The sequence below is a fragment of the Notamacropus eugenii genome, chromosome 7 (genome assembly GCF_028372415.1).
Source record: "Notamacropus eugenii isolate mMacEug1 chromosome 7, mMacEug1.pri_v2, whole genome shotgun sequence".
Lineage (NCBI taxonomy): Eukaryota > Metazoa > Chordata > Mammalia > Diprotodontia > Macropodidae > Notamacropus > Notamacropus eugenii.
Genome location: NC_092878.1, coordinates 61,132,311 through 61,143,976, shown reverse-complemented (window position 1 = coordinate 61,143,976; position 11,666 = coordinate 61,132,311). Strand labels below are relative to the sequence as shown.

At 40.0% G+C, this 11,666-nt stretch overlaps 1 protein-coding gene and 1 pseudogene across 4 annotated transcripts; one reads left to right on the top strand and one right to left on the bottom strand.

Annotated features, from left to right (window-relative positions):
• On the top strand, window positions 1-11,483 carry NOXRED1 (NADP dependent oxidoreductase domain containing 1). Of its 4 annotated transcripts, none has more exons than XM_072622357.1 (8): window positions 1-102; window positions 439-593; window positions 674-849; window positions 1,592-1,800; window positions 8,614-8,794; window positions 9,308-9,459; window positions 10,043-10,265; window positions 10,754-11,483. In XM_072622357.1, exons 3-8 carry the CDS (start codon window positions 686-688, stop codon window positions 10,980-10,982), a joined length of 1,158 nt encoding a protein of 385 aa, XP_072478458.1. In that variant the 5' UTR covers window positions 1-102; window positions 439-593; window positions 674-685; the 3' UTR covers window positions 10,983-11,483. The 4 variants fall into 4 exon arrangements, with proteins under 4 accessions (XP_072478458.1, XP_072478457.1, XP_072478460.1 ...); XM_072622356.1 differs by having other exon boundaries at window positions 20-102; window positions 439-584; XM_072622359.1 differs by having other exon boundaries at window positions 20-102; window positions 439-584; window positions 10,043-10,293; window positions 10,754-10,842.
• Window positions 4,781-6,399, bottom strand: LOC140513058 (serine hydroxymethyltransferase, cytosolic pseudogene; annotated as a pseudogene).
• Window positions 11,484-11,666: the final 183 nt, after the last annotated feature.

Sequence of the window (11,666 nt, the reverse complement as noted above, 5' to 3'; positions counted from 1 at the left end):
GACAACTTTCCTGGGTAACTCCTAAAGATCTATTTGGATTTTGTTGTCCAGGTTAGAAAAAGCTGTGGAGCAGACAAAATCTCCAGCCTTCTACTCTATTAGGTGAGATGAAAGGGTCTGTATATGTCCTGCTATTCTGCTGATGCCTAGGTCCAGACTGTATAAGAGTCCTTTGGTATTTATTAGGGCTCTTTTTCAGTGTCATAGAAATCATGATGGAAGGAGGGGTTCTTTTCTAATGTCAGAAATCATGAAAAGAGGCAAGAAAGAATTATTTGGAAATATGTATTGATTATCTGCTTGTATCCTAAATACTCAGAGAGTGGAGAAATCCAGGATAAGAAGAGGTTTGAGATGATCCTGGCAGGCCCAGCAGGAAATCTAAGTCAGCCTGAGGAACTATGGGCTTATAGGGCATTTTCTCTTCTACTTCTCCAGGACAGAAAAGACATGACAGCCCTGAGCATGTGAGCTCAGTCAGTGATTACAAATGTGCCAGGACTTCTATTCACTCAGGGAACTGCATTAGACCACCAAGTCCTGAGGAGCAGGATGGAATGACTAGCCCCAAATTATAAATGCTGGTGAGATAGGTACACAAAATTAATTGTTAGGAGCTCCCATTTCCTTCAAAATTGGGCAGTATAGAAAAACTGATGTCTTGTTTTGGTAGGGACTGGAAGTTATGGAGACTGTAGATCTGATGGACAATCTGCCGTCCCTGCAATTTGAGCAGGGTGTTGGAGAGGAAGATATCCCTTGGCTGTTTCTTCAGAGCCGTTCCCGAGGATTGATGATCCAAGCCTGTGCCCATGCAGCTTTTTTCTGCAAACTCCTCCAGGCCTTGAGGTAAGTTAGGCCCTCCAAAAACAACAGATGGAGAAAAATCTGGGTACCATTGACAGCAGATGAGGTCTAAGACCTGATCTTATTAGGGGAAATTTACTTGAGTGGTAGCAATTAGTCCTTCCTGCTCTACCCCACAGCCACCATGAACCATGCTACTCCATATCCAAAGCCACTTACCTGAGATTCCAAACTAGTGACAGTTTCTATGCAGCTGAGTGAATCTGTTAAGAATCAGAACTCAGCTACCAGTATGTCTCCCTCATTTGCACCAGAGTGAACGTTGTTTTGTCACTTGAGTAAGGATTGCATTCTTTCTCTTGTCTAGAGATAGTGCTAGAGCTTCCTCTATAAGAAAGTCCTTTGGATTTGGAGACCATGAATTAGTGGTCATCTAATTCATCCTTTTTCCAAGGATGGTGAAATTTAGACTGATTTAGATGGATTTATTTGAGGTGAAAAGATCCCATGATTCTTGGTGTCTCCTACTCCCGCCACGTGCCTGGGTTTCTAGGTTGCTTAGATAAGAGATGTAGGTGAGTTACGTGTCTGTCATGACCTTCAAGTCATGCCTAGATTTTGCAATTCAAGGTAATTTTTCCTTGTGCCTCAATCTTGCCCTCTATGAAATTAAACCATTACTACCTTGAAGTTATTTCTACATAAGGAAGCTAGATTAACGTACTTCTGGAAATGAAGTTCTAGGACAGCTAAAAGGTACTTGTGTGTTTGTTTATTCCCCCAGGAAAACGGATGGGAGAACCTCAATCTCTATGCTCCCTTCAGAGGAGGAGGAAGAGGAAGACCTGTATAAAAAACCTTCTAAAAAAAATCTTAAAGTAGGCATCATTGGAGGTGGACGACTTGGAAAGCAACTGGCTCTAGTGTTACTCCACCGGGCCTCCATCCCTGCCCAGAGCCTTCATATCTCTACTCGGAGGCCAGAGACCCTGAGTAAGAAGTTTGGGGGGACTAAGGGATCCTATACAGCAAACACCTTTTGCCTCCTTGTTCCCAAAATAAGTTAGAAAATAACATTCTAATTTGTTTCTCCCTTAATTGAAACTTCCTGTTGCACTTTCATTACTAATGTCTCTTTCCTCTTCCTACATAATTCCTGTCCTGGGTTCTTGATGTAAGAGGAAAATACTTTGAGGCAAAGACATTTCTAATATATACAATTAGGTCATTATTTTCATGTTCTTTTTTTTATATTATCTCTTTTTATGTTTATTTATTTTTAGTTTTCAACATTCATTTCCACAAAATTTTGAGTTCCAGATTTTCTCCCCATCTCTCCCCTCCCCCCACCCCATAATGCCTTGCATTCTGATTTCCCCTTCCCTCAATATGCCCTCCCTTCTATCACACCCCTCCCTTCCCTTATCCCCTTCTCTCTTTTCTTGTAGGGTGAGATAGATTTCTATACCTCATTACCTGTATCTCTTATTTCCCACTTGTATGCAAAAACAATTCTCAACATTCATTCCTAATACTTTGAATTCCAACTTCTCTCCCTTCCTCCATCCCCACCCATCCCCACTGAGAAGGCAAGCAATTCAATATAGGCTATATATGCGTAGTTTTGCAAATGACTTCCATAATAGTCATGTTGTGTAAGACTAAATATATTTCCCTCCATCCTGTCCTGCCTCCCATTTATTCTATTCTCTCTTTTGACCTTGTCCCTCCCCAAAAGTGTTTACTTCTAATTACTCCCTCCTCCCATTTGCCCTCCCTTCTATCATCCCCCCTCCCCACTTGTCCCCTTCTCCCCTACTCTTCTGTGGTGCAAGATATACTTTCATACTAAACTGAGTGAGCAAATATGAAGAGAGTAAGCTTCCCTTTTCCCCTCTCACATCCTCCCTTTTCTCCTCCACTGAAGAAGCTTTTTCTTGCCTCCTTGATGTGTGATAATTGACCCCATTCCATTTCTCCCTTTCTCTTCCCAATATATTCCTCTCTCACCCCTCAATTGTGATTTTTTTTAAACATCATTCCTTCTTATTCAACACTCCCTGTGTTCTCTGTCTATGTGTGTGTGTGTGTGTGTATGTGTGTGTGTGTGTATGTGTGTGTGTGTGTGTAATCCTTCCAACTACCCAAATACTGAAAAAAGTCTCAAGAGTTACAAATATTATCTTTCCATGTAGGAATGTAAACAGTTCAACTTTAGAAAGTCATTTATCTTTTCTCTTTCCTGTGTACCTTTTCATGCTTCTCTTGATTCTTGTGTTTGAAAGTTCAATTTTCTCTTCAGTTCTGGTCTTTTCATCAAGAATGCTTGAAAGTTCTCTATTGCATTGAATGACCATTTTTTCCCCTGAAGTATTATACTCAGTTTTGCTGGGTAGGTGATTTTTGGTTTTAATCCCAGTTCCTTTGACTTCTGGAATATCATATTCCAAGCCCTTCAATCCCTTAATGTAGAAGCTGCCAGATTCTGTGTTATCCTGATTTCCACAATACTCAAATTATTTCTTTCTGGCTGCTGGCAATATTTTCTCCTTGAACTCTGGAATTTAGCTACAATATTCCTAGGAGTTTCTCTTTTCAGTTCTCTTTCAGGAGGTGATCTGTGGATTCTTTCAATATTTATTTTGCCCCCTGGTTCTAGAATATCAGGGCAGTTTTCCTTGACAATTTCATTAAAGATGATGTCTAGGCTCTTGTTTTGATCATAGTTTTCAGGTAGTCCCATAATTTTTAAATTGTCTCTCCTGGATTTATTTTCCAGGTCAGTTGTTTTTCCAATGAGATATTTCACATTATCTTCCATTTTTTCATTCTTTTGGTTTTGTTTTGTGATTTCTTGGTTTCTCATAAAGTCATTAGATTCCATCTGTTCCATTCTAATTTTTAAAGAACTATTTTCTTCAGTGAGCTTTTGAATCTCCTTTTCCATTTGGCTAATTCTGCTTTTTAAAGCATTCTTCTCCTCATTGGCTTTTTGGACCTCTTTTGCCAATTGAGTAGCCTATTTTTATTTTTTTTTCTATTTTTAAAATTTTTTTTTACAGTAAAAAATTAATTTATTTGAGTTCAGATAGTTTTGAAATACAAATTTGTTTGTATTTTTAAAGCTATAATTCTTGTCACATTCTGTGGTTAATTTTATTGTGCTAATTAAAAATGATCATTACTGTTTTGCACTCAGCTGTTTGAAAGATAGCTTATTTGGGAAGGTACCAGCATCAGGTACCCTGAGTGTAGAGATTAGACCAGTGTCTGGCACTGGAATAGAAAGCTATCATTGCCAAGTACCATGATCTGTTCCTGTGGAAATAAGGGTCACACTTGCACCTCCCCCTCCAAAGCACCAAGGATTGAAGACAGCATTTATAAGGTACTTTGAGCACCTACATAGTATTGTAACAGATGCAAAACTTGTTAGGCTTGTAATATTATGATCAGCTGAAGCTTCATAATAATTTTCTCTCCAACTAAAATGGATATGATTCAGCTCTTCTGGCATTCTACTGAACAACATGACACTGAGACTGAATAACTTTTACAAGCTATTAATGTGGGTGATTTCTGAGCTGCCGCAATAAGTCATGAGCCAGCCAGCTGACCACTGCAGAGAAGGTTAGATAAAATTATTTAAGTAATACTTTTAAATTATGTCACTATACATTTGAATAAAGTCCAAAAGGCTATTCCAATCTTATACAAAAATTAGGTAATTAAGATTCAAAATAAATTCACTAATTCACAAAGTATACCCCCAAATGACTCATAATGAATTTTTAAAACTAATTGTGGTTTGGAGGGGTCCATGACCTAGTCCTCAGTGACCGCCAAATGGTAATTTTTTCGATGTAGGGATGTTAGAAACACTCACTAAAAAGCCCCGTCCCCCACCAAAAAAAAGTCTAACCTTCTACTCCCCTTAGCCACCCTCCCAATTATACATTCTCCTTTCCTTTTTTTAAAAGGGGGCTTTTGGCACTTGGGGACGTTTCAGGCTTAATATTTCCAATCTGGCTCTGAAACTCAGACTGTTGACAGTGTTCAGTGTCATTTTAAAAATCAGGGATCCCAGGTAGGGGAAAAACAGCTGCAAAGCTCTCCACTTTTTATCTGATGGTCTTGATAATATCCTGATAATCTGCATCCCCCAAAAGTTCCTCCTTGAATTCTTTCATGGTGGCTTGGGGACCAAGGTCTTTCTGAATCTGCAGAGTCAGTTCTATTCCTTTGTGAATAAAATGGGCTGCTTGGTGGAAATCTTTTTCTAGCAGTCCTCGGGAGGTCCAAGGTTTCTAGTCTCAGTCCACTAGGTCTTAATGCACTTTTGTCTCCTGGGCAGGTGTTCTTGTTACAAGCAATAGAACAAGCTTCGAGCACCTTCTCAGCTCTTCCTCCATCTGTCCCTTTGTTCGTAGGTCCACAAGGATCAAGTGGTTGTCAGAACCACCTGTTACTATGTGGTAACCCAGCTCTATGATGGCTGCTGGCAGGGCCTTGCAGTTGGCAACCACCTGTTGCTGATAAGCCTTAAATTCAGGTGTCAAGGCTTGCTTCAGAGCTACAGCAACTCCTGCAATGGCATGGTTGTGAGGCCCTCCCTGAATTCCTGGGAAAACAGCTGAATTAATGAGTGACTCCAGATTGTACATGGTCTCTTTGCCTGTTTTAGAGTCCACACTGCGCACTCCTTTCCTGTAGAAGATCATGCCAGTCTGGCAACCTCGAAGGGTTTTGTGTGTGGTGGTGGTTACCACATCACAATGTTCAAAGGGGGAGGGGATGACCCCAGTGGCCACCAGTCCACTAATGTGGGTCATGTCAACCATAAGATATGCCCCATTATTATCTGCAGTCTTCCGCATGTGACCATAGTCCAGATTCCTTGAATAGCAACTGATTCCTGCAATGATCAGCTTTGGGTGGAAGAGGCAGGCATTTTCTTCTAGTTTGTCATAGTCAATATAGCCAGCATCTGAGTTTACCTTATATGGCATGGACTCAAAAAAGATGGAAGTGGCAGAGACTTTCTTCTTATCTGTCATGAATCTGTGGGTGAAGTGACCTCCATCAGGAAGATCTAGACCCATAATCCTCCCATGTGGTTCCACCAGGTCTGTGTACACAGCAAAATTCACAGGAGAACCTGTGTATGGCTGAACATTGATGCCTTGGCTTTGTGGATCCAGGCCATACCCCTGCAGGGCCCTCTTCTGACACAGAATCTCCAACTCATCCACAATCTGGGTGCCACTCTAATACCTCTGGCCTGGGAATCCTTCTGAATACTTATTATTCAAGCAAGAACCCAAAGCTTCCAGAACTGCTCAGCTTGCAAAATTCTCTGAAGCAATCAGTTCCAATCCAGTCTGCTGGCAATGATTTTCCTTCTTAATGATTGTATATACCTCTACATCATTGTCTTTCAGGGGCTGTATCAGCATGTTTTTGTGGGTTACCATTATAGTTCTCTCCATTGACTGTTGATGCCATACTTTTGGTCTAAGAATTCCTAAAACTGGGCAGGCACTAACCAGTGAGTTGCAGCAGAAGCCCTGAGCGCCAGTTAGACTATTTTTAAAGGTGTTATTTTCTTTAGCATTTTTTGGGGTCTCCTTTAGCAAGCTGTTGACTCACTCTTCATGAGTTTCTTGCATTGCTCTCATTTCTCTTCCCAATTTTTCCTCCACCTCTCTTACTTGATTTTCAAATTCCTTTTTTGAGCTCTTCCATGGCCTGAGACCATTGCATATTTATTTTGGAGGTTTTGGACGTGGATGCCTTGACTTCCTCTGATGTTATGCTTTGTTCTTCCTCATCCAAAAGGATGGAAGAAAATACCTGCTCACCAAGAAAGTAACCTTCTATGGTCTTATTTTTTCTCCCTTTTTTGGGCATTTTCCCAACCAGTTACTTGACTTTTGAGACCTTTGTTGAGATAAGGGTATATTCTGGGGACCTGTAAGTTCTCAGTTCCTCCAAGGTGGCACAGTCAACAGTAAACACTCCTCTCCTGACTTGCACACTGGTCTAGGAGAAACCAAAGACTTTTCTGCCCAGAATCTGCAATTGAATTTCCTCACCACTACTGCCTCCATCTCCATCACCAGTGCTCCTCCTCACCCCTGGGTGGAGCTCAGGGCTGAGAATCAGAAATGGCTCAATTCCTCCAAGGGATTTAGGTGGAGGTCTCCTGGGGCTTCCACTCAGGGCTGAGATTCAATCAGCCCTTCAATTCCCCCAGAGGCTCTAGGTGGAGGGCTCAGAAAATGGCAGCTGCTGCTGCAGTGCCTGCTGGAGGTCCAGACCTAGCTCCCCTCTTCTGGGTGAAGGAGCCCTCCCATTGACCTTTGAAGCTATCTGTGACATTTGTGGGTTGAGGAATTTGGGAACTGCTGCCAGTGGTGCCCTGAATCCTGATCTGGGTCCTGTCCCAGCTGTTCTGTACTGGTCTGTGCTCTGCCCACTGATTTGGTCTGTGCTCTGCCTGTTTTCATGTTCTTATCTTCTGTTCTAAGTCAGTGACAAAAAACCTTTGAACTTGAATTTTGGGTTTACTATTCAGATCAAGCTTCCTAATGCTACATTTATAAATCAATATAAAGAATGTGTAGGGCCATTTCAATAAAATGAATACATATTTTATAAACATGTATTTTTAATGTAAATGATGGTATTGGGATAGGAAAGTACATGGTTTAGGGAAGCAAATGTTGAAAATGTGTGCCATCAACTTTACCATTTTAGAAAATGTTATCTACATTGGCATATATGTATCTATTCTCATAAGACTTTATTTACATAACTCTTGATGATTGTTCTAGAATTTATATTTTTATATTTTGCTTTTCTTCTTTTAGAAGCAATGTTATATAGGGCTTATAGAGAGCTTGGTTCAAAAGTTAGGAAGAACTTGGTTCAGATCTTACCTATATCCCCTTGGCTCTGTGACCCTGGTAAATCATGTAACCTCTCAGTGCCCTGAGCAGCTCCCTAAGGTGCTTCAGTTGCAGAGAAGGCACTCACCTTTATTGGTAGAGGGAGTCCTTTCAATGGGGAGCTTCTTATACCACTGTAATATAGGTCCAGGGTACTCTTTCTTTCTTTTGATAAAATTTCCCTCCATAAAAATTCCTATCACCAATATCAATAACATTTTCAGTTTTTCAATAATAATTTCAAAGCTACATTATTAAAACATCAGATAGGAGTCTTCTATTCAAAATTTCTGCTTTAAGATAATTCATATTGCCAGTAGAATGACATCACTGATACCACTTCATGGTCTTTTCACTCAGTAGTATCAATGACCATATTTATTCCTTTGTAAAGAGTTTTATCTACATTTCACTGTGTACATATTTTTCTGAAACATTCTTTTTCACTTACCCTGAACCTCTAATCCCTCATCTTCTACCACCACTCCCCCAATCCTCCCTACTCATTTTCCCCAGAAAATATCCTTTTAGGGAAGAGAGGCAGTAAGAAACTCCCCCTTCAAAGGAAAAAATCTGAGAAGTTCTAAGTACTTCTTGAAAGTAGGATGAGGAAGATTCCTTCCTTCACCCAGAAAACTGTTATTGTGGAGGCAGATATTCTATTCATGGGATTAGTGCATTGCTGTAATAGGTTTTTTGAAGACAAGAGTTAGAGGAAATGACTCATGTGGGCTGATTGTGAAATAATTACAAACCTTTCCTCACCATAAAATTTAGGTACAAATTCCCCTGCAATCTTCTGCCAAGAGGCCTAACCCAGAGTGTTTGGTTCTCTTTTCCACTTTGTTCCTTTTAGGTGACCTCCAAAAGATGGGGATCCAGTGCTTTTACCATAACTGTTTTCTGGTAGACTGGGCCAATATAGTTTTCCTCTGCTGTCTACCATCCCAGCTGCCTCATATTTGCTTGGAAATCAGCGCTAGACTTGACAAATCCTGCATTGTGTATAGCCTGGTCACAGCTGTCCCTCTGCCTAGGTAACTATTTTAGAGTCTAGATCGGTGATTCTTAACTTGGGGGTCCACTGAATTTGCTTTTTAGGATAGTCAGATACCTGTGTTTCAGTATAATTGTTTTCCTTTATAATTCTATGTAATTTATGGTATGCATTTAAAAATATTATTCTGCAAAGGGGTCCATGGCACAGAAAAGGTCCTTTGGTCAGATAGAGTTTTCATCTAGTAGAGCTATATTCCCTCTGCCTCCTTGTACTGTCTGGTTTAATCTCTTTTGGTATTTGAGTAAGGATTCCTTAAAAGGGTGATATCGGGAGGAGGCAGTAAAATACAAGTTATTACACCTCTTCAGTTTCAGTTTCTTCATCTGTAAAATGGAGAGAGTACTAATACCTACTTATTAACAGTCCCAGTAACAATCATAGTCTCTGCCCCAACCCCAAAACTGATCAAATGGGCTCTTTGTAAAGTACATTGCAAACCTCAGTGATCATTGCTACTGCCTCTGAATGGGCACTGTGATTTTACTTCTAGGCTGAAGCACCTGCTTTGCCACACCAACATCTTGCGCCCCCAGTATCAGTGTGCTGAAACTTATATTGATATATGGGGGTCCAATGAGGACATCGAGTCTGCACTTCAAGATCCTGAGATAGTTCAGGGTACTTCTCCTTACAACACGGATGGTAAAAGTTCACCAGGCTTTCCATATTCCTGCAAAATATCTCTACCCCTCCACCTGTTCTTTGCTGTTACATTCCATTATTGGGAAGAAGAAACAGAACTATTACTCTCTGGTGTCCCCAGGATTTAATAAACAGTCTTATCAGTTGTTGAAAATGCAACTTTCTAAAGGGAGGAGTGGGGAGCTTGACTACATTACCTCAACTTTTTAAGAATGACCTACCCTAGGTCAAGCAGGAACATTCTTGTACTGGTAATTTGGGAAGAATGTAATTATCTGTGACTGAACTGCTCTGAGAATTTAAAAAGATGTTATTCTATAGCTCTCACATTTTTGTTTAAAGCAAGACAATCTTCTTCAGGGGAAGATTTTGTTCCTTGAAGCCTGAAGAATCATTAGACTTCTCCTGCTGGAGTATATTCTAGGCTTAGAATGTATCATAAATATCAGAGTTAGGGCTCTTGACCCCAGTCAAGGTGATTCATCTTCACATTGCGGGGCACCACCAGGGGACCTGGCCTATGCTCTTTTCCTATCACTTTACAAATTGGTAACTTGTATTTGCCCTCTTCGTTGATACACAGGAGGAATAACTCTCAACATCAAGTGGCTGGAGGCAGTCTTCTATGCAGCCCTAAACACCTGCACATTAAGGGAAATACCCTACCAACAAGCGCTAGAGATACTCAGTGACTTGTGTCTCTCCGTGCATCCAAAAACGTGTGGGGAAGATAAGACAAATTGCCCAAGGTTCATTGTTACAGAGTTTGTCAACCAAGCCTTTGCCAAGACCCTAAACCCAAGCAAGTAAGATGCCAGATGCCCGACATTTCTGGTTTGTCTAGTTTTCTCTCAGATTTTTGCTTTAGCTGATCATTTAGACAATTGTTATTTCCTCTAAATACTTTAAAAGGTGTAATTAGGTCTTTTTTCAATGTCCATAATTCCCTGACATGTGCCTCTTCCTTAATTATAAGACAATAAACTACAAATAGTATGCCATATTTTAATCATTATCTATAAAGTATGACCTCAAGGCACTTAAAAGGTTCTATATAAATGGAAAAGCATTTTCAGTAAAATGAGATTGATACATTGAATAGTTCCAGCAGAATTGCTGGTACAGCTTTAAATTTTAACCAGTTGGTATAGGAAATGGAGTATCTCACTTCCAAATGAAGGAAAACTTTCTTCCAAAGGAAAACTTCAACAGTTAAATCAAGAAGTATTGAAAAAACAGTAATGACTACCAGCAAAAATGGCACAACTAATAATACCTCTGTTCTTTTTTTCAGTGTTTTCCCTTGGTTTGACTTGATCACTGTGCAACTCAAGGAAACTCCCTTTAGCCAGCACCTAGGAAAAAGCGTGTGTCTTCAGGAACATTTAACTGTTCTTTACTCTGCCTCCTTTGGTATCTCACTTTCCCAAGAAGAAGAAGAAAGGGAAGGAGGAGAAGAGGAAAAGGAGGCTCCAGGCCCTGAAAGTCAGATTTTTCAGCTGCTTGGGGATTCTTCAGACTGACCAGCAGGATCTGCTCCCCAGATCAGCCCCCTCCAATAGGCTGGGACTTGACTTTCACTGCTGGCATTAGTGGCTGCTTTATTTAAGTTTAGCTTGTTGGTAGAGTTCCAAAAATATAAAGGTTCTGATTAACTTGATGATAAATACTAAGCCAAGAAGGTTAAACACATCACAGTATTGTGTTTGCCACAAACTAAGCACTAAGGAAAAGGAAAAAGTACATTGTTGGCTCTTAAAATTGTAGGAAAAAAACATATTCCTTAATCAGAGGTGAATTTGGCTGTTGGGGATCACCACTATAACCCTTCTGACTCACCTGAGAATCTCTTGATATTGACTCTTGTTCAAAAGTCTACATTTAGACAGTTCCAATGTCAGTATAGTTACATTCTGCAACTTCTTTCCCATAGCAATCTATAGGAATATATTCAGAATAAGAAAAATGGATGGATATGGCAACACTGTGATAAAATAAAGAGATGGGGCAAACCGGTTGACCAAGTTTTGATTCTCTTCATGCTTCTTATTTCAACTAGATAAGATTTTACTTTTGTCTTGTCCTGTAAAACGTTGTTTCATTGAGCTATTCGTTTTAGTAAGTAGCTTATATTTATTTTAAATAATGAAAAATCATTTTTCAAAATATAAAATTTTATTTTTAAATAAATGTAACAAGTATAAATG